Genomic DNA, 22,031 nt, shown 5'->3' with positions numbered 1-22,031 from the left:
AATTAAAAAATAATTATAGAATTAAATAAAATTAAGTGCCCGTTTGATCCCATATAAACCAAATAATCAAAAAAAAAAAAAAAAAAGAATAAAAGTTTTTTAAATTATAATAAAGAGGTTTATTTTTTTTTGGTTAGAGAATGAAAGAAATTAGTATAAAGAGAGGAGCCATTTGCGCGCTCCGATCTACCTTTCCCTTATTCTGAGTTTCGGGGCTCAGCGGAGCAGCGGATATTGAGAACCCATATTCTCCCCTCTGATAAACCCTCTCCGATCTCTCTCCCCTTCAATTCTTCGGAGATGGGAGAAGTCAAACGTAAAAGAGGTCGAAAGCCGAAAAATTCCAAGGCGGATTCTCTAGATTTTCCTCCGCCGACCACTGCTACCGCCACCAGTGTTGCGATGGTTATGGACGACGTTTTTTCAGTCAGCAACGTCGAGCTCATGGACCCGGCCTCCACTTCTAAACCTCACCAGAACCGCCGTGGGAGGCCGAAGAAGCTTTCGAAACATTTGGAAAATCCCGACAAGTTCCCGCAATTGTCTCCTTCTAGACGTGGCCCTCGTGGTGTCGAAAATGGCGAATTTACCGCTTCCGGCGACGTCTTTCCATCTGATATCGCTTTGGAACGGGTGCAGCCGGAGTGGCCGGGCATCGTGAGAGTCGTGCCGGCGATGGATGCTGTGGTCAAGGTATTTTGTGTGCACACGGAGCCGAATTTCTCACTTCCTTGGCAGAGAAAGAGACAATATAGTTCGAGTAGCAGTGGATTTGTGATTGGTGGAAGGAGAGTGCTCACTAATGCTCATTCCGTCGAGCATCATACCCAGGTTAAGCTTAAGAAGCGTGGGTCGGATACGAAGTACTTGGCGACCGTACTTGCGATTGGAACTGAATGCGATATCGGTAATGATATTCGTTGTCCTTAACTTTTCTCTCCTTCTTCGTTGTCTTTGGGTTTTTATTAAATTCACGAGGTTCGAAATGGAATATGACGGTGAAATCTTCACATTAGATCATGCTCGACCTATTTTCTATGTTTATCTCAATCTGAAATTATGCGAACGTTATCATGCATTCCGGCTATTCATGACCATATTGTTGCTAGAGTTGAGAATACTGGTCATATCTTCGTGGGCTTAACTGCACGGAAATTCATTATTTAGGCTTAGGAAATGGTGAAATTCATGTTGGTTTAGGAAAGGCTCGATAACATGTTATATACACTAAACTTGGTTATTTTAGATGAGATTCAGTGTGCACGTATGTTTGGTTGCTATTAAGAAACTTAATGATGGATAAATATGTAAGCTTAATATGAAAGAGAGACAAGGATTGATAAAACTCTCCATAATTAAAGATGAATGGTGTAAGTGGATCAGGATGCATGTAATTATAGGCTTACCTACCATTTATGTTGTTGCCTTGTACTTGCATGAATTTATTGTTCCATTCATTTATTGTGTTGTGAACTCAAAGCGTTGAATATTATGATGTATGTGTTGCAGCAATGCTTACTGTTGATGATGACGAGTTTTGGGTGGGAGTTTCACCGGTAGAATTTGGGGAGTTACCTGCACTGCAAGATGCAGTAACTGTTGTTGGTTACCCAATTGGAGGTGATACAATTTCTGTCACAAGTGGGGTTGTATCGCGGATAGAGATCCTGTCTTATGTTCATGGGTCTACCGAGCTTCTCGGTCTGCAGGTTTTGAGCTTTTGAGACTTGACCATATTTGCTGCTATTTAGTTTTTTAGGAATAGGGTTAATGGCCGATGCTTTACTTCAACTTTTTTCTGCTGTAGATAGATGCTGCTATAAACTCTGGTAATTCTGGTGGGCCTGCCTTTAATGATAAAGGAAACTGTGTGGGCATTGCATTTCAGTCACTCAAGCATGAAGATGCAGAAAATATAGGTTATGTCATACCAACGCCAGTTATCTTGCATTTTATACGGGATTACGAGAAGAATGGAGCATATACAGGTATTTGGGCACTTGCAGTGGGATGAAGATCAGACTGGTTCTTTTATGTTATCGTCACTGATTGGCATTGGTCTTTGTTAATGATTTACTTGGTTCTTTACTTAAAGCAATAACATTCTTGGATGCCAGGCTTTCCAATTCTTGGTCTTGAGTGGCAGAAAATGGAAAATCCTGATCTTTGTGAGGCTATGGGGATGAAAAAAGATCAGAAGGGTGTCCGTATTAGACGTATTGATCCCACTGGCCCAGAATCCAAAGTTTTGAAGCCATCAGATATTATTCTCGGCTTTGATGGGGTTGATATTGCTAATGATGGAACAGGTAAATATATGTTTTATCATTTTAACACAATGTAAAAACACCATCCTTGAACTGGCAACCATCTATAGACTACTTTAGCCTCTTGTTGAATAATAGTAATTACATATTTGGATTACTTCCATTAACACTGACAAGATTAGCAAAATATACCTACATATGGCTCACTAATTACCAAAAGTACAAAGAAAGGTAGATAGACTAACCTAATCAATAGGATAACACGTTATCTTAGGATGAGCAATATGGGAAGGTGATTGATTACAATGTCCATTCCATAATCCATGAAGACGAAATCAGAGAAATAGAAACCTCCTACTATAGCAAAATTCACTTCCCTTTCCCACAAAAATTATTTTGTTTCCTTCGAATAAAAGGTATTATACTGCACTTTGGCTTTCTTCATGGAGAGTAAATCACCAACGAATTGAGTAAAAAGCTCCCCTACGGTAGAAGCCTGGAGGTTAAAGCATAATTGCTGAGTACCGTTATTCGAAGCAATATTTTTAAAGAGCAAGCTTTTCGCATCTTTGTTTCTTTTTTTCTTCTAAATACGAAAAGAGAAAAATGGTGGGTGCCTATTTCTTTGGAAGATTTCTCATCTCATTTATTAAAATTTCCTTTATGTCATGCTTCATTATACAATATTTTTTTGTATATTTTCTTTTCTTTTCACCCCACTTCACCGAAGCTGGCTCTTTTTTCGGTTTTTTTGGCATCTTGTATTGCACTTAATCTCTAGAGGCTATTGAGCATTTAATATATCTGGCGCCTTTATAAAACAGTGATTTGCGGGCTAATGCTAGTGCATGGCAGAATCTAATCCTTAGATTGTTTCTTCTGTCTGTTTTGGAAAAAGAATTCTGTAGATTCCTCTTCTTTTTTATTTGATAGCCCACTCTCTGTTGCTGTCTTGCAGTTCCTTTCCGGCACGGTGAGCGTATAGGATTCAGTTACCTTGTCTCCCAGAAATATACTGGTGATAGTGCAACAATAAAAGTTCTGCGCAACTCTGAGACACTCAGTTTTAATTACCAGCTTGCAACATACAGAAGGCTCATTCCTGCACATAATGAGGGCAAACCCCCTTCTTATTACATTATTGCAGGATTTGTTTTTTCCACTGTCTCCGTTCCTTATCTCCGTTCTGAGGTTTGTTCCCAAAATACTTTCCCCTTCCCCCCAAATTCTATGACAAGGCTTTAGTTGTTTTTTTTTTCTCTTGATGATTTTCTTTTCTGCCTTGTTTAGATTTTACATGATGGATTTTAAAAGGGTATGAAATAGAATCTTAATGTGTTAAAAGTTTGTTTATAAAAAAATTTCATGAAATTTTGAAGTAGCATAATGTTGTTAGGCATGATTCTCTTATTGTCTGTGCAACTTCTTTAGCTCTTGGCTCTTGGCTCTCTATGCACAGTTTTTACCTTCTCTTTTGGTACTATTTCATTATTATATTGTGAGTGGAGAGTAAATCAAACTTTGAAACTTGTAGCAGCAGCATCCTTGAGAACACTATAGCTGTCTTGATGTGTCAGATCTTAGGCCTATTAAGACGATTCATTCTTGTGTGGTATGTTCTGGATGAGTTTCTTGGGGATTTCTTTCAGAAGGAGCTAATTTGGAGGGTGGCTTGCATTGAGGTTTTTTTCTTTTTGGTTTTTTACAATTTCATGGATGGTATGAAATTACAAAAGAAGGGGAACCCCAAAAGAGAGATTACAAAGGGCCTCCCCAATTGGAGAAGAGAGGAGAGGAGAGAAGAGAAGAGTAGCTATAGGGTGGAAAAGAGGGGAACAGTTACAGCAAGAAACAACCTTATTGATTATAGCCTAATAAAATTATGGAAGGAGAGACTTTTATGTTGGCAGATACGCCTATTTCTTTCTTGCCAAGTATTTCAATAGAAAACTTTAATAAAATTCTCCCACAGAGCCTTCTTTTCTTTCTTGAAGGGATATTCCCCAAGGGTGAGATTAAGCAGTAACCATGGCATTAGTTGAGTTAGTTGAAGGAAAATGGAGGCTTAGCATTGGAGGTATGGGAAAAAGAAATGTTGCCTTCCTCTGTGAAAGGCTTTACAGGGTAAATAGACATCAGTATATGAACGAATCTTTCGATAGCAAGATTATGGAACTTCTTACGCCATGATACTTCTTACGCCATGATACTGAACTTTCTGAAAATGCTTCGAATTGTAGTACGGAAAGGATTATGAATATGAAGCTCCAGTCAAACTATTGGACAAACACACACACACAGATTTGAATTTTGAAGTCTTTTACTGATTTGATGTTAAGTTTTCTTACGCCATGATACTGAACTTTCTGAAAATGCTTCGAATTGTAGTACGGAAAGGATTATGAATATGAAGCTCCAGTCAAACTATTGGACAAATTATTGCATTCAATGCCACAATCACCAGACGAGCAGCTAGTGGTGGTTTCTCAGGTTCTCTCCTTTACTCTCTTCTCTGTCATCACTTCAGTGCGCTACATAATGTTGTGTATTTCTTTTTGGAAACTATATAATGTGTATTCTTTTTGGACTCTCAACTTCTCAACCTTTTCTCCTTTTATCATGTAAATTTCTTGCAGGTACTCGTGGCTGATATCAACATTGGATATGAAGACATTGTTAACACCCAGGTTTGTATTATATCTTGCTAATAGCCTACGGAAAGACGCGATTTTAACTGCACGTAATTACAATGATTGATCATCTTTGTGCACCATAGGTTCTTGCTTTCAATGGTAAACCTGTGAAGAACCTCAAGAGCTTGGCTAACATGGTTGAAAGTTGCGATGATGAGTTTTTGAAGTTCGATTTAGAATATCAACAGGTTCTATCCCCACTCCTGTCTTAAGAATCATCTCCTCCATTTTTTTTAATGATATCCCAAATCTGATTTTTTTGTTTGCTGCAAATCTTCCAGATAGTTGTCCTCCGTACAAGCACAGCGAAAGCAGCCACTTTAGATATTCTGGCCACACACTGCATACCCTCAGCTATGTCTAACGATCTCAAGACCTAACTTCAGAATGAAAAATTAGGTATACTTGATTACGTAGGTTATCATATTTCGTTTTCCACCCTGCCGAGTATGCCCAGGTTCTGAAGGGGTTCCAGTATGCGTATGCTTTCCTTCTTCATGACGTTGGGTTTAATACGAACGGTAGGAAGTCGAAGTTCGAAAGGATTAGAATGAAGAATAGAATGAATCGAGAGTTAAAATTACATTGTATCGACTTCTTAGCTCTTGGAAGTTTTGATTAGATGATATTAGTTGTTGGTAAGGCGGATTTGGTGGTTTTCTCAATCCATCTTTTACCATTGATAATGGTATGAAAATTAGCCAACTTCTCTAAGTAGCTTGAAGTATGAAGCATGGTGTAGTTTCTCCTCATGGGTTGTTTTTTCTCGCAAATAATAATGTGATGAAACATATCCTTATAAAACTTTATTGGGTACCATAACCTTAAGCAAGCTTGCATTTCCTTCTCCTTAATGTTCTTTCACTTTTTACATTAAAGCTAGGTGTCATAGTCCTTTTTATATATGTTAAATGTATGAGATGATTTTAGGATTACTTTTTAAAGACATGTAGACCAAATCTAAAGAGGTGTGGTAGTTTGTGTACTCACCCATCACATAATGCAAAAAGTTGTTATCCTCGTCCCCCGTGTAATTCCACAACATCGCGTGGGCCTTCCTCCTTAATCTCATTATACAATCTTGAACTACGATACAAGAAATTCTGACGTTAACTAAAGCGTTAGTATCCAAGACTAATCGAATTTACCATGTTAGCTGTCATAAACTTCTAACGACGATAACAATAGGTAAACTAACTTGCTTAAGCTTCTTTCGGATAAACTATAATTTGAGCAATGCATACGGTAGTTGTGTGAGCGCTCTATGGCTAAGACATTGTACCTCGTCATCCATGAATTTGTTCGGAGATACAAAGCTTCGGTATCACGACGACCTTCCGGTAACTTGGTCTGACATTATTCTTATTGTCTTGTTATCTTCTTCATGTTGAGGCATATGATAAAGTCATTTGTACTCAACATTAAATACAGATAAGGGAGAGACAAGGTTGAAGATAGAGAGGTGGATGTATTACTTCCTTTCTTCCCATTCTCTTTGATTCCACATGGGGTTTTATTTGGCAGCGTTGAAGTTTCTTGTCCATTCCAAGACTTAATACTTTATTTTGAGGTTTCAAGGGAATGTCTCATTATGAGGTAGGTCCCTGCCAGTCCATTGAGCTGTTTCTCCCATTGCTTTCAGCATTCAATGAAATTTGTCTCTCTATCAGTCCATTGCTATCTGCAGATGTATTTGCACAGATGAAATGATCCATTGTTGAATTGGAAACACTTTTACTGACACAGCAATCATATAACTCTGCTGAACTGATTATATCTCTGTTCTTGTTTAGAATCTGAAAGTTTGAATGAATCTGCTCTGCTGTGTGTTTTGAACTGGATTGATTCATTCCTGAGTGACCCAAATGGTTATACAGATCAGAATTCCACTTCCCTTCTCTTCAAGGAACTGGATAAGCCACAGCATGTGGGTGATGACCAAGTAACCAGCTCGTGAGCTGAAGGACAGATGTTGGAATGCTGGCAAACAAACAAGTGGCCATGATTTTGCATTCAAAATCTGCCTGACACGTGTACAGAGCCCACAACCCAGCTGAGCCTCTGTTCTGAGTTCTTATATAAACAAACCTCCAAACCATTCCCTAACTCATCTCTTTTAGTATTGAATCTATGGGTTCCTCTTGCCATCTGAATGTGCCTGCTTTGAAGAGGAAGAGGAGAGAAGCGCGCCAGGTTCGCCGGAAAGTGCAGAAGCTCCGGTGGGTGGTGCCCGGTGGGAGAGGGTTGCAACAGGAACATCTCTTCGCCAAAACGGCTCATTATATACTGCATTTGAGATTGAAAGTCTGTGCTCTTCAAACCATCCTCAAATTGCAGGATGAGGCTTGAGAAATGTATGATATGATATTCTCATCAGCTATTGGTCGTCACATTGGGGAGTGTTTATTGTATATTTATATGGGTTTGGTATATTATATTATAAATCGATTTCACGTTCTGATTCGAAACGAAACATTCAAACATTTAGGATGTGAAAATCTTTCATTACGAGACGCGTTTTAAAACGGTAAGGTTGATGGCTACAAGTATGGGTTCAAAACTAGTCCGGTTACATAATTAATATATTGATTAAATAGTTCAAAACTAGTCTAGCTACAAGTATCTCTTTAAAATGGTAAGATTGATGGCTACAAGTATCTGTTTTTAAGGTTGTCTAAATAGTTTGCTTCATTTGGTTGATGCAAATGTTCTTACTTGACGGACAAGAGAAGTGAATTCAATGGTCTCAAATGCTAAATCCAGTATGATGTGGGATGATAGACGCGTTTTATTTGATACTTGTATGCACGGCAAGTACTTCTGCCTCATCTTGTTCTTGAACGGGAGGTATGCTTGGCCCCTTATTGCATTGCCTTTTTTTATCTTTATGGTCTGAGTCATCAAGTCGAATCACCTTCTCTTTGATAATAAGGGAAAAAAAGGTTTTAATGCACCTAGGGTGTGCAAGTGTCTCTCCGTGTGTGATAGAGGGCGAACAAAGGATAGCGTGCTTGTGTGGGAAGCGAGCAAGCGGGTGAATGAATCACCAAGCAAACGGGCCACTTGTTAACTAGGAGTCTCTCTTCATCTTCATAGTTGAGATGCTTCGAGCTTTTAGGCCTTGAAAACTGAATTCACTAGCACATCTCGGTAATATCTTTTACCCTATTCTTGCCACTCTCAGACAACATCTTGCTTCGCTCCTCTTTCTCTTCTCTTCTTTTTCTCCTTATTCCTTAAGTAAAGACTCCTTACGAAGCTTTGCTCCTATTTGAACGAGGTTTGTTCTCTTTGCTCCTTTCTTGGAATCTCTATTACCTTATGTGATTGTGAGTTATTTTGAATTCGATCAAAGTTTGTTTTTCTTTTGCTCCATTCTTGAGACCTTTAGCTTGTATGGTCGATATGGATGGATAGCAGTATTTTCTCCTTAACTAGCGGTTCGTACCGCAATCCTTGAGGAATGTCCACAAATGTTCATTTCATTTACACTTGTGACGTTTTAGTCATGACCATGATATTGCTGGTCATGTTGATCTCTAAGGCCTTACTTGATTCAGATCATCCTTCATTCAATGGCTTGTTGTTTGCAATGAAATGAAAGTTCCATTACATAGATGGTCTTGAAATGTTAAGACTCTGGTTTTGTCATGGACTTTACTTCTTATTTGGAGGTTCGAATCCTTCCGTCTTAGAGTTTGCTTGTGTAATAGACTAGTCCACCGCTAACCGACATTATCTTTTTTGGGTTTTCTTTTACGGCTTTAAAATGTGTCTACTGTGGAGAGGGTTTACCCCTATTCCTCGTTTTATGTGACTGACTCTAATATCATTTGTAACAGCCCAATCTCACCTAGATATTGTTCTCTTTGGGCAATGTGTGATCTCACACACTCACTTTTTGGAGGTTTGAATCTTTCTTGAACTTTAAGGTATATTAAAAAAAAACGTCCCTAATCTTTTAAATATTTCATTCTTTATCAACTTTAATTTTGTTTGAAAATAACTCTGATGTGAAAATGAAGATAGAAAATGATATGATAATGACGCGTACAATAGCGATACAATAACACATGTTTAAGTTTTAAGTATGTTCTTGGAAAAGAAATGTAACTCAGTTGAAAATACTTTTGACGAAAAAGAATTGTTAAACAAACGACCAATGAGATTCAAGATAAATAGAAGCAATATCGTTAGAGAATCCCTTCTTACTCTTCGTGCATGGAGCTCGGTTGCACATGATCATGCCTATCAACGAACACAACTCGAATGAAGTTTGGTTAGTAATTTAAACTAATATTTTTTGAAATTTTTTTAGAAAATAATATGAACCTATCAAAAATAAATAATTAAAAATATTTAATTCCATCTATATATATCACGATAATAATAATTTTATTGTGAACAGCTTTAGTACCAAGTCAAAAATTATACACACACTTCACGAAAATATTAGTTTATATGAATAAATCTCTACTTGAAATTTTGAATATACAATTTAATCGAAAAAAATAAAAATTATATCAACTATAAGAATATGAATACCAATCATTTTGCTACACGTCACCCCCACAATATAATAAACTATCTTATTTAACACGCGTACCGACGCCATTGGTGCCTCCTATCGCGAACGGTCAACTTCCAGCTCATCAACTGAAAAAGATACGTTAAATCCTCAGCACAGAATGGAAACCGCCCGTTCAACTTCACCAGAGAAAAAAAGACCGTAGCCGCCACATCCTAACTAGCCACCGCCGCGCCCGACGACTTCCCCGAAGCCGGCACGGCGGAAAACCGGTCGGAGAAGTTTTGAAACCCACCACTGTATTCATCCCCTTCGAAATCCACATCACCGTTGTGTCCCTCGTCGAAATTCAAAGCGTAACTGATGGGATCATATTGGAATTTCCCAAGCTTCACGGCGGCAGGCCGGTTCCGATTGAACCGGCGAATGAAGGTCTTCCATCTCGGACCAGCGACGATCTCGGACCATTCACGAAGCTTCTTGAGGGATCTGATTCCTCCACTCCACCAATGATCCTCGCCGTCGAACTTCGTCGATTTCGCTTTCGCCTTCGCCCGTTCCCACCAAGAAAGTTCGTCGGAAGCCGACCGGCTTTGTCCAAAGCAAGGGAAGCAAAAACAACCATAGCGTCTAGACGCCAAAAGAGCATCGGCGCCGTCGATTTCTCCGATTGATTCTATTTCTTTGAAACCGCCGTCACGGTCCCCCATAGCTGTAGGTAGAGATATAGGGTTTCAGAGGCGGATAACGCTCTCCGTATATAGAGCCAACGGTTTCAGAAACCGGAGACTTCCGGTAAAGTGGTAGGGCCCACCGTTTGTTAGCCGGTAGTTCTATTATCCAAAAGCTACAGAGCCGTGACAGGGAGAGAGAGCACTTAAGAGTAATTATAATGCGAAAAAATGGAAAACGGGATTTTTTAAAGCCGTTGTGGGAGGTGAAGGGTTATGATCCTGTACTTCGCGTACAGACTGATATAGTACATACAGGGTGGGGCCCGAGATTAGCTGGCATCCGAATGATCAAGGTTGTGGGTCCCACTTACGGAATCAAATTTCGCTGGCGCTTCTATCCACTGCCTACTACTGGCATTAACTAATATTCACTCTTTTATATATAATAAAAATGGACGGTTTTTTTTTAATAACTTTTTTTGGACGAAAAGTGGACGGCTTCTACATGACTCACCTAATACGGAAGTTTGGGCTCCCTACGAAGCCCAGTTCACTATTCAAAAGCCCAAAAGCTTCCGTAAAAGCCCAAAAGACCAACAGCTTCCGAAAAGCCCAAAAGCTCAAAAGCCCAAAAGCTTCCGAAAAAGCCCAAAAGGATGGATGGAAAAAAGTCCGGCGAGGGGGAGTCAACGGCTTCCGTTCCCCTCAGCTCTAGTTAGAAGTGGCATTCTATCGAACTTGGGCGGCGGCTGTGATTGTTGGAGACCGAACCATGCCTGGACCTGGACCGCACATGCTCTACGCCATGGGCTCAGGCATGGCTCTGATGAGTCTCAGCGACGGCAGATTCAGTCCCCATCATACTCTCATTTACACCATCAACGCCTTCTTCGGCCCCGACATTGGCTCCTTCTCCGAATGGCTATCCTCTGTTCTCGGTTTCTCAGGATCTTCAGTTCCCGACGCCATCCATCACCCCGTCTTTTACATCCTCATTCTGGGTCTTCCTCTTTGCCTCTTCTACGCCTGGCTCTCCTCCGTTCTACTCCGCAAGGGCCTTCTCGATTCCGTCTTTGGGGTGAGTCACTTCACTCGATCAGTTCGTCCTTTCGTCGATTGGGGAGGTTTTGAAATTCTGTTTTCGATTTTTGGGTCATTGTAGTAAATCTGCAGAATTTGTGTGGAAAATCTAATTAGATCTCTCGTTTTTTTACATAATCTCACTTGTTCTTATGGCTTGATTTTGTTATGATTGATTCCGTTTTGTTTTTCTTTATTGTAAGATGATTCTCAAGTAATGCTCGCGTGGATTGATTTCATGTATGATGATGAATTTTTGTAGAACTCTGTCTTTCTTTTAGTAGCAAATGCGTTAGTCAATTGATATGTTTATGAGTTTTCTGCATCTCGTGAAAAGAAATGGAAAAATTTTGTCAATCCTTTATAAGATTGTGTTGAAATATTTAACCTTAACCTTCATCCTGTTCATTTTGCTCTAATGATGTAGGTATCTCTTAATAGAAGGCAATGCTTGTTGTTAATCTCGGCTGGTTCTTTTTCACACTTCTTTCTTGACCATTTGTTTGAGGTATGCTTTACATCAAGAATTTTGAATTGCCCCATTACCAACCTTTCTGCCTCCATAAGTTATTGAATCATTGTTAAAAGAAATATTCTTGCTTGATATAATATAATAATGCTGCTAAATGAAGCATCTCCTCTGGTAAAGCACCTTTTATGAAGAGATGTGATGTGACGTGGGTTAAAATAGAAGTTTTCTTATTATCTAGGAGGGTGCAAGAGAAATTCACCTCGTTATTACTATCTTGTTAATGAAGTTTGAGATCTTTGTTGTATTAACAAGTTAGTTGATAAACGTTCTCTGTTGAGATGAGAAGTACAATTGATATATCTTGTCTTTGATCAATTAGTTCATCAATGTTCAGCTTTCTTTTAAGTTTTAAGTTGTATCGTGAGGTCCCACGTCGGTTGGAGAGGGGAACGAAGCATTCCTTATAAGGGTGTGGAAACCTCTCCCTAGTGAATGCGTTTTGAAGCGCCGAGGGGAAGTTCGAAAGGGAAAACCTTAAAGAGAGGACAATATCCACTAGCAGTGGGCTTGGGCTGTTACAAATGGTATCAAACCCAGACACGGGTCGGTGTGCCAGCGAGGATGCTGGGCCCCTAAAGGGTGGATTGTGAGGTCCCACATCGATTGGAGAGGGGAACGAAACATTTCTTACAAGCGTACGGAAACCTCTCTCTATAGACGCGTTTTAAAACCTTGAGAGAAAGCCCGGAAGGAAAAGTCCAAAGAAGACAATATTTGTTAGCAGTGGGCTTGGGCTGTTACAAATGGTATCAGAGGTAGACACCAGGCGGTGTGCCAGCGAGGACGCTGGGCCTCCAAGGAGGTGGATTGTGAGATCTCACATCGGTTGAAGAATGGAACGAAGCATTTCTTAGAAGGGTGTGGAAATCTCTCTAGTGGACGTGTTTTAAAATCTTGAGGGGAAGCCCAAAAAAGAAAGCTCAAAGAAGACAATATCTGCTAACGGTGGCTTGGGTTGTTACCTGTATCATATGAAGTGGGATTGTTCTTGCCTGTTTTGTGCTATGTGATTAAACAAGATGGGTTGTACTATTATATCTGTATCGACAAATTTGCAGGAAAACGGGCATTCATCAATGTACACTTGGATATTGAGCACTGGTTGGTGGGAGAACCGAGCACCAATCAACCCAGATGCTGTTATGGTGGTTGGATTCTTGTGCACTTGCTTAATTGGCGGCTTTGTTTACATTAACAGGTTCGTGGATACCAATTATATTCATTTACTTCGTTTGTCATTAGAGTTTTCTTAAATGTTAAGCATGCCCTCAAAATATACCATTCAATTCATGCTTCTTTACGACACAGAGTGAAGTCCGCGAAGTCGATTCCTAAACAATCGTATCAATCGGTTAAGCTTATTATAGTAGTAGCTACACTATATTCCATGTGGTGCGCAAGCCAGATATACTGGGCTAACCCTCGTCGACCAGCTGTTGGCGAAGAAGCTGACCTCGGAGTTCTAGTCTTTCTGTTTGTCTATTTTTTTCTACCTCATTATCTTTGTATAAAGTCTATGCAACCAAAAGATCTTGAAATCAGACATCTCCCATTGTGATAGAACGATACATTCATTTATATTAGAAATGACAACAATTTCCTTCATCCTACAGTTGAGTAAGCACTGAATTTGCTACACTTTAGTATAGGCTGTATAGGACTTCTCTTATTGATAGAATGCAACACGCTTGCATGTTCTTATACCTATAGCTTCGAGTCTCTCATGCATACGTAGAACCCATCTTCGACTTAGCGAACGCAGGGAGACAAAATGCAGCAGTATGGATCTAAACAGCAAAACATAGGCAATTAGTTAGAACTTAGAAGTGACATGAATAGCATAGGCTTATGAACAAATATGAACCAAAGGAACCACCTCTGAGTTGTAGAACTTAGGGGGTCCATTTGCAACACCAAATTTTTCTGGGTCCAACTGGTTCACCGGGTGTTTGAAGTCGACGACCGAAGGACCGTTGGTCGAACAGAGCACGAAGCCGATTGACCCACTGAATTTGGAAAGGAACCATCAGAAAACTACAGATTGTGCTGAATTATAAAAGTAAAGAATTATTGGTTTTGGTTTTGGTTGGTTTGCCTTGGATATGAAGGAACAGAGGTCCAAGCGTAGTTTACAGAGCCCTTGAAGATGTTACGACAGCGAGTTATGGTGTCTTCCATGGTGAAATTCTTGATCCACACGCTGTCTGCTTGAGCCGACAGTACTCCACCCGGCTTCAGAGCCTTTGCGATCGACTTAAGGAAGTCTTCATCCGAAAGCTCGGTTGCATAAGCTCCTGATATCCACATTCAACTATGGCTTCAGCTTCTCTTTAAGGTAAAAATTATGATATTTCATTATCAAAGATTTGTTTGCTGCCATGTTTGTTAACTTTAGTTTTTTGTTCGCAGTTTTTGTGAAGAATGAGTGAAAGATCACATACCCATCCCTGGAAATGCATCAATTATGATAGCATCATAGGTGCCTGGAGGAACAGACTTGATGAAGGCCACACCTGAAATAACAGCAATGTTTACGACAGTTGGACAACTTTACGAAACACAAAATCCAACAACACTCCTCGAAAGACATGTAGTTTTCTGTTTCCTACCGTCGCCTATGTGTACATTCACACGAGGATCCACGTACCCGATGGCAATGTCCGGGAAAAACTCCTTGTAAACCTGAAGGTAAAACGCTCATAATTTCATCCATGCATGTTCTGTCTCATAATTTTGTTAAACCTAATGCCATTTGCTAGCCACAAAGCTGGAAACAGCAACGACTTACCAATCGAGCAGAGAAAGCTCCAAAAGTGAAGGTTGAGCGATAGATCATGTGAGATCACTTCTTTTTACTAAAAATTTGTTTCTACTAAATTTTGGTTCGTATATATTAAAACTCAAAACTAATAATTATATCAATTTAAACCATTCACTCACGTTTATCACCATTTCGTCAAGCTCACAAATGTCAATTTGCTCAACGGAATCATGTCGGGATATTTCTCGAAGAATTCCTCCATCCCCGCCTCCAATCAACAAAACCTATAAAGTAACAATTAGTCAGTTATCCGTCATATATATATATATCTAAAAGAAGAAAAAAAAGAACCTTTCTGGGATTGGGAATAGAACAGAGTGGGAGATGAGTGAGCATTTCTTGATAAGAACACTCATCCTTCTCTGTTAGCTGAAGGCAGCCATCCAATATAGCAATCTTCCCATATGTTTGTGACTCAAATTTAATAAAAAAAATAAAAAAAATTAGTAAAAATTAGTCAATAATAACAATAAATTCAAGAAAATTATATATATAAACCTGAAAAACAAAAAAATCTTGATACTGGGATTTGCCTTGGAATATGACCTTCTCTTGCTTATACACATGTGCCTCCCCTTAATCACATCATTAAAATAATCAGTAACATACGAACGAATTATAATCTTGTGTTCGCGAGATGATTTTAATGTATATTACCAGGAAATTCTTCATCAATATTGACGTAGCAATCGGGAAAAGTTGGCACAAAAGAGGCGCCATTTTGAACGATTGTGATGGGTCGAGTATGGTCGGTGACGATGGTAGAGGCATCATGGTTTTGAAAGGCCATTTCTTGAAGGGTTTATAAGTGTGTTGAGTGATGGATTTGATGCAATGGGTGCATTTTATAGTGAAGTTGAAAAAGTTTGGGGGATGAAATTGGAAGGATCTTAAAAGGGTTGAAAGTTTGAATGCATGAAATGAGAGTGGTGGATCAGAGTATGTGATTTTCCCTTCCCTCGTACTGCTCGCTGCCATAACAACCTCATGAAATCGACAAAAGGCCTGTTTTGTGTTATGTTCTAGGTGAATTGTACGGATTCATTACTTGATTCTTTTACCTTATTTTCAGTTCAACGGATTCTCCTTTTTTTTTTTTTTTCTTTTTTTTTTTTACACTATGCCCAAAACCCTAAATCTCACTGAAATCAATATCTATTTTGTTTTAATATGATTTTCTCACGCACTAGATAGATATGAAAATATTATTACTCAACCGAAGAATATATATTTAAGAATAAGAAAATATAAACTAAGTAAATCTTAAAAATAAAATAAAATATGATGCTAAGAATATATAAAATATATTTTCTAACTAATATATTTTTCAAATATTAAATATTACGAATATTATATATTCTATAACTAATTCAATCTAGAAATGAGTTGCACTAAATTCTGACATTTTTTATAAAAAATTATTTTTTTTCGAGACTACCTTACAATATGAACAAAAAAGTCGTCAATGGTATCTCGACAGAAAACGAACTGAAAATTGGCCGAGAGCGAAATCATTTTTTTCTGAGTGTTGTGCTATTGATCTTAATCGACAAAATCATCAAATTTTAACATATTTCAAAAAAATTTCACTAAATATTTTTAAACGACCCAATTAGGGTTTGGATTTTAAGTTCTAAATTTCAATTTTTCTAAATCATTTTTAGTTATTCTATTATGAATTCAAATCTTTTGGAGATTATTATAAATTTATTGGAGTATTAATATTTTATAAAACCTCAAATTAATATATGGAAATCCACTAAATAACATACCAAATAAATGGATATAAAAATAAATATTAAATCAATACAAACAAAATATATATATATATTTGTTATCCATAAAAAAAATTCCTACAAAATAAATAAATTATTTAAAAAAATCTAGATTCCTTAGAAATATGAATTTACAATATAGTTTGATTATTATTTATTTATTTTTAGGAAAATTATGTCGTTATCAAATCAATGCTGCCAAATTCAGCGGCTGCGTCTTATTACTTAAATATCTTGTCTCATTAATAATAATATATTAATTTATTGATAATGATAACGTCATGCATATGAAGCCACATAATATGAATCTATTGAAAAAAAAGGTTTCATATTTGGAACATGAGAATATTAAAAAATAAATAAAATAAATTGAAATATGAGAAATAATGAATAAATGCAACTAGGTAGCTAGCTGTCCTTTGACAAATTGAAATTAATTAATCATTTGAATACTAACTATTACCAGAAGCTTTTAATATATGCTTTTATGATTAAATTATAAATAATTAAGCACCTAAAACCACGTATGATTTAATATATCCCAACTCATTACCTGCCGACACCTCCCTCTTCTTTCTTTTCACATTATTTGGTTTTATATTTAATAATATAAAAAAAAAACTAATTTAATAAAAATATCTATGCTTTTTTTTTATCCAAAAAAATCCTTAAATTTCAAAAAAATAAAAATTAATTTTAAATTTTTAAAAAATAAAAATATCCTTTACCAGGATAATATTATATTTCAAAAACTTTTTAAACGGGGTAACTGTTAAAAGTTTAGCTATTACTCTTTAAATTTTTTTAAAAATTCAAAATGTTTTTACCGGGTTTAAAAATAAAGTTATACAATTTAAAGATAGTCATTCTTAACTTTTATAAAAAAAAAAAAATTGTAACTAAAAAACAGTATTTTTAAGTTTTAAAATAAATTAAAATGTGTTTTTTTCTAAATTTTTAAAAATAAATTTAAAGGTACTTTTAAAGTTTATAATTTTTTTTAGTATTAATAAAACTTTTAAAAAAAATTCCATATTTTTAAAATTTTTAATCTTTAAGAGAAAGTTTAAAGAAAATTATATATATATATATATATTATGAATCTAGTTTATAAAAAAACCTAAACATGCACTGTTTTAAGTCAATACTCCTCACGAGTATACTAACCCATATTTGTTTCTGTATGCCAAGATTCTCGTGTCACATTTCCCTTATTACTATTATTTAATTAGTTTTGTTTTTAAAAAAATAAAAAATTAACTTTTAAATCTGAAAAAATATTGATAAATTATTGAATTATATTTAGGTTGAAATTAATATATATATATAATAAAAATCAAAATAATAATTATTAATTTGAAACAAAAAAAGAATAAAAATTTAACATATTAATTATTGAGTTATATTCCTTTGGAAATATCAAAAATATTAATCTTTTTAAATGATTTTTTTTAAAAGAATATTAGAAAAAATGAAAAATTCTGGAAAGTTCAAATACGAAAAGGAAATGTAAGCTTATTTCCCTTCGGGAAAGGTAGCTTTAAATTCACTCATGACAATTATAATATCATATAATATTTTGAGGATAACCTTAAATAAAATAAAATTATAAAAAATAAAAAATAAACCTTGACTATTATTAGTATTATTTTTTTAATGTTTAAATTATGTTGTTAAATTTAGATTTTTTTTAATTTTCGGAAGATAAGATTTCAATTGAGGTGAGCTAAACACGCGTCCAGCCACGAGTCGGATCTGACGTTGCGTAGACCAAGCTGACAATACCTTTGCCGCAAGTAACATGTCGCCATTCCATTGGTCCACGTTTCTAGGTCGGTTTGTGGAGCCCACAATTATCCGTACCTGATTAAAAACCCGAACCCGAACCGAGCAGGATCCAGGAAGCTACACATGCCCAACAAAAACCCTCCACGTGTACATATTTTTCGCAGCAAATCAAACCCACCTCCGTCCTTTTCCTTTCAGTTGAAACTTGAAAAATCCCCACTCCATGATTCTCCGTCTTTTAAATTTCGTACTTCTCCTCCAGAATTTTCTGTTACAAAACAGATTTTTCATTTTTTGAATTCTTCAATGTTTCAAAATTCCATAAGCTCCGATCGTCGGATTCTGACTTTTCCGGCGGTTCATCCATGCGAAGCAATTTCTCCGGCGACCCTTTTGGCTTCGTTGATCGATCTCTGCCGTCAAATATGCAATCGCCAACTGAAAACATTCGTGACACAAAAACGAAACGCTCGAGAAACGATTCGACAAATCGGAATCTTATTGATATTCTTCGAGGAGCTTCGCGACATGCCTGATGTTCTTCCGGATTCTGTTGTGCTCTGTTTTTCAGAACTTCATCTCACGTTTCAAAAAATCTTGTTCTTGTTTGAAGATTGCTCGCGTTCGAATGCGAAGATTTGGATATTAATGAAATCCCAATTCGTTGCCACTCAGTTTTGGGTATTGATTCGGGCGCTCGCTACGGCTCTGGACGTACTGCCATTGAATCGGATTGATACTGGCGATGATGTGAAGGAATTGGTTGAACTAGTTGTGAAACAAGCACGAATTTCGAAATTTGGACTGGATAAAGATGATGAACTGACGATGAAGCGACTTCAATCCATTTTGCTGCAGTTTGAAAAAGGGATTGAACCGGATTTGACCGCCATTAAACGGGTTCTTAGCTACCTTGAAATTCGAAGATGGAGTGATTGTAATAAAGAGATCAAGTTCTTGGAGGAGGAGATTGATTTTCAATATTCGGATTTGAAAGAACGAGACGTTCAGATTCTGAGCAGTTTGGTGGGTTTTCTGAGCTACAGCAGATTAACTCTGTTCGAAGCTCTGGATTTTTGGGACAAAAATCAAACGGATATTAAATGCAATCCCGAGACGCTCAGTTGTTTAAACCCACAAGATTTTCGATGCCCGATTTCTCTTGAGCTCATGATTGATCCTGTTACTGTATCTACTGGACAGACATATGATCGAGCTTCGATTCAGAAATGGCTTTCCGCCGGGAATTTGCTCTGCCCCAAAACAGGAAAGAGGCTCACGAGCTCCGAACTGGTTCCGAATACGAGTCTCAAGAAGTTAATCCATCAATTTTGTGTCGACAATGGGATTTCTTTGGCTAAATTCAACGCCAGATCTCATGATATAACTCGAACTATAATTCCGGGGAGTCCGGCTGCTGCAGAAGCGATGAAATTCTCATCGGAGTATCTTCTCCGGCAACTGGTTTTTGGAACGAGCACGGAGAAGAACAAAGCGGCATATGAGATTCGTTTGTTGGCGAAATCGAACATTTTCAATCGGTCTTGTTTGATTAAAGTGGGTATAATTCCACCATTGTTGAATCTTCTTTCGTCTTTGGACAAATCCACGCAGGAAAACGCCATTGCTGCCGTGTTGAAGCTTTCAAAGCATTCGACTGGGAAGATTTTAGTGGTGGAAAATGGAGGATTGGCGCCTATTCTCTCTGTTTTAAAATCTGGGTTTTGTTTGGAATCTCGTCAATTAGCAGCCGCGACATTGTTCTACCTCTCGTCGGTGAAGGAGTACCGGAAATTGATCGGCGAAATGCCGGACGCCATTACAGGGCTAATCGAGCTCATTAAGGAAGGAACAACCTGCGGGAAAAAAAAACGCAGTGGTTGCCATTTTCGGACTCTTACTGTACCCCAAAAACAACAAAACCGTTCTTAATTCCGGCGTCGTTCCGATTCTACTCGACATAATCGCCACCTCCGTCAACGACGAGTTGATTTCCGATTCACTTGCAGTAATAGCAGCGTTGGCGGAGAGTTCAGAAGGAAGCACTACGATTCTTCACGCCTCGGCTCTGCCTCTGCTAATAAGAACTCTGAATTCCGCAACTTCGTCGCCTGGAAAAGAGTATTGCGTTTCGGCGCTGCGTTCTCTGTGCAACCACGGCGGCGAGGAGGTGGTGGCGACGCTGGCCGGAGATCGGTCCATTGCGGGGTCGCTTTATTCAATTGTAACGGAGGGATGTGCGTCGGCGGGGAAGAAGGCTCGATCGCTGTTGAAGATTCTGCACAAGTTTAGGGAAAACGATGTGGGCGTGAACTCGGCGGTGGATCAAGAGCGCTCTGTTCGTGTTTGGTGATTAGCTTACAAAATTTGAATGTTGGTTAATTTTTGGTATGGTGGAGGTTAGTTTTGTAATTGAGCTCGATTTTTAGAAGAGCTCGTTTGGTCTTATTTGTGTAGAAAATACAAAATAGTGTGATATACTTGTATATAAAACCATACTTTATATTCAGAAATATGTACTTTTATAAGATTCCAATTAATATTAATGTTGATTTGTAAGTGTTATATAATTTATATTAATAATGTGACTGTATTGGAGGTGAGTATATATATATATTAATAATTAAAAAAATGAACAAATTACATTCAACTCAATCAAAAAAAAAAAAAAGGAAATGCGGGCCGGGTGAAGCTCGGCAGAGAGTTCGAGAATAGGTTAGGGTCCTGCCCTTAAGATGAAGATCAAATTCGAGTTCCAAACCTTTATGCATGCACCCCGTACAAGTGTTGTGTACAAGTTTCGGGCAGAATAATTAGGAAAGATCAAACCAATATGAACCGCTCACATCATAGTAGTAGTAGCATAAAGGCCGTAAGTTGGTAGGCGACCATAACATAAGGCTATTACTTTCACATCTATCTCCATCTTTAGATATCTAGAGAGAGATTGAGATCCGTGATCAACCTGACTGTGCCTTACATGTGCTCTACACTCTATCAACCTTCCTAATGAGCCCATTTTTCTTTGAGTTAAGTTGGATCGAGTTATGAACATTATTTGGCTATTCGAATCACCAATCCAACAGATCTAAATATTGCTCAACCAAGCTTTAGTTATGCAGTGTTCGATCACCGTGAATGAATGTTAAGAAAATTTCAATCTAATATTAAAAAATAAAGATAATGCATAGAAAATATTTTTAAGAAAGAAAATATTAAAAAAAACATAATCTATAACAAAATAAAAGTAAATGAAGAATTTTGTTAAAATGAGAATATCTCCGAGTAATTTAAAAGAAGAGAAAAATTAAAAGCAAGTGACAATCCTCAGATTCGAACACAAGATCGGAGCACAGCGCTCACCGCTTTGACCTCTGGGTCGTGACCTGATAATTAGGGCGAAAATTTCATATGCGGAAACAATAAAATTTTTCAGTTGGTTCATCTTCTTCGCTCTCTCTCGAGTCTTCCCCTAGCTTTTCGTTTCTCTCTTCTCCACGTAATCTTCTGTACTGTTCATTTCTAAAATCTAAATCGATTTGCATTCTTGTAATTCTAGGAATCTTTGTTTAGATCTGTAATTTTCTTTGGAGTTCTCAGTAATTTGACTCGCACTTACATATTTCGATTCGGATGTACAGATTCGATGTGTTTGCTATTTCCATCTTGTTGTCTCATTTATGAACGAAGAAGTATTCTATTCACTATGCAATACTTCGTGACTTTTGTTCATCTTTGATTTTAATGTTGACTCTTTTCGAGGCATTTTGTTTCTCTTATGACGTTGATACATGTTTCTTGTGAGGTTCTGCAAAATATTTGACCCAACCTGACCCTCGCAGATCCTTTTTTTTTTTTTTTTTTTTTTTTTTA

General features: G+C 37.4%; 6 protein-coding genes and 1 long non-coding RNA gene across 9 annotated transcripts in view; 5 read left to right on the top strand and 2 right to left on the bottom strand.

Annotated features, from left to right (window-relative positions):
• Positions 1 to 170: 170 nt before the first annotated feature.
• On the top strand, positions 171 to 5,788 carry LOC111431450 (protease Do-like 9). 2 transcript variants are annotated; one of them, XM_023068091.1, is made up of 9 exons: positions 172 to 907; positions 1,510 to 1,709; positions 1,808 to 1,988; positions 2,118 to 2,309; positions 3,226 to 3,458; positions 4,656 to 4,757; positions 4,904 to 4,954; positions 5,044 to 5,148; positions 5,242 to 5,788. In XM_023068091.1, exons 1-9 carry the CDS (start codon positions 301 to 303, stop codon positions 5,338 to 5,340), a joined length of 1,770 nt encoding a protein of 589 aa, XP_022923859.1. In that variant the 5' UTR covers positions 172 to 300; the 3' UTR covers positions 5,341 to 5,788. The 2 variants fall into 2 exon arrangements, with proteins under 2 accessions (XP_022923860.1, XP_022923859.1); XM_023068092.1 differs by lacking the exons at positions 4,656 to 4,757; positions 4,904 to 4,954; positions 5,044 to 5,148; positions 5,242 to 5,788 and adding an exon at positions 4,508 to 4,609 and having other exon boundaries at positions 171 to 907.
• Positions 5,789 to 9,400: 3,612 nt separating this feature from the next.
• LOC111431456 lies at positions 9,401 to 10,344 on the bottom strand. Its single transcript, XM_023068097.1, has one exon. The coding sequence runs from the start codon at positions 10,196 to 10,198 to the stop codon at positions 9,704 to 9,706; it is 495 nt and encodes a 164-aa protein (XP_022923865.1). The 5' UTR covers positions 10,199 to 10,344; the 3' UTR covers positions 9,401 to 9,703.
• A 271-nt stretch (positions 10,345 to 10,615) lies between these two features.
• Positions 10,616 to 13,379, top strand: LOC111431454. Its single transcript, XM_023068095.1, has 4 exons — positions 10,616 to 11,240; positions 11,670 to 11,750; positions 12,833 to 12,972; positions 13,083 to 13,379. The coding sequence occupies exons 1-4, from the start codon at positions 10,935 to 10,937 to the stop codon at positions 13,330 to 13,332; spliced, it is 777 nt and encodes a 258-aa protein (XP_022923863.1). The 5' UTR covers positions 10,616 to 10,934; the 3' UTR covers positions 13,333 to 13,379.
• LOC111431452 (spermidine synthase 1-like) lies at positions 13,327 to 15,427 on the bottom strand. The gene is made up of 9 exons (XM_023068094.1): positions 15,253 to 15,427; positions 15,094 to 15,170; positions 14,887 to 15,009; positions 14,715 to 14,819; positions 14,384 to 14,456; positions 14,216 to 14,287; positions 13,870 to 14,068; positions 13,651 to 13,780; positions 13,327 to 13,561 (listed from the first exon to the last, which is right to left on the bottom strand). Exons 1-9 carry the CDS (start codon positions 15,383 to 15,385, stop codon positions 13,496 to 13,498), a joined length of 978 nt encoding a protein of 325 aa, XP_022923862.1. The 5' UTR covers positions 15,386 to 15,427; the 3' UTR covers positions 13,327 to 13,495.
• LOC111431457 lies at positions 13,649 to 14,490 on the top strand. Its single transcript, XR_002708497.1, has 2 exons — positions 13,649 to 14,109; positions 14,184 to 14,490. It is a non-coding gene; the product is annotated as an uncharacterized LOC111431457 (long non-coding RNA).
• Positions 15,428 to 18,373: 2,946 nt separating the features above from the next.
• Positions 18,374 to 20,698, top strand: LOC111431336 (U-box domain-containing protein 19-like). Its single transcript, XM_023067941.1, is given in 2 exon segments — positions 18,374 to 20,018; positions 20,020 to 20,698. Coding segments are annotated over 2 exon segments (2,046 nt in total). The 5' UTR covers positions 18,374 to 18,464; the 3' UTR covers positions 20,512 to 20,698.
• Positions 20,699 to 21,533: 835 nt separating this feature from the next.
• Positions 21,534 to 22,031, top strand: part of LOC111431292 (protein DELETION OF SUV3 SUPPRESSOR 1(I)-like) — a 2,885-nt gene continuing 2,387 nt past the window's right edge. Inside the window, exon 1 of one of the 2 annotated variants that reach the window (XM_023067877.1) lies at positions 21,534 to 21,661. The gene's annotated coding sequence lies outside the window, so the exon portion shown is untranslated. The remainder of the gene's footprint in view (positions 21,662 to 22,031) is intronic. The other variant, XM_023067878.1, reaches the window with a different exon arrangement.

Source organism: Cucurbita moschata, unplaced genomic scaffold (genome assembly GCF_002738365.1).
Source record: "Cucurbita moschata cultivar Rifu unplaced genomic scaffold, Cmos_1.0 Cmo_Scf00036, whole genome shotgun sequence".
NCBI lineage: Eukaryota > Viridiplantae > Streptophyta > Magnoliopsida > Cucurbitales > Cucurbitaceae > Cucurbita > Cucurbita moschata.
Note: the sequence above shows the minus strand (reverse complement) of the source record. Positions and strands in the feature narration are given on the sequence as shown.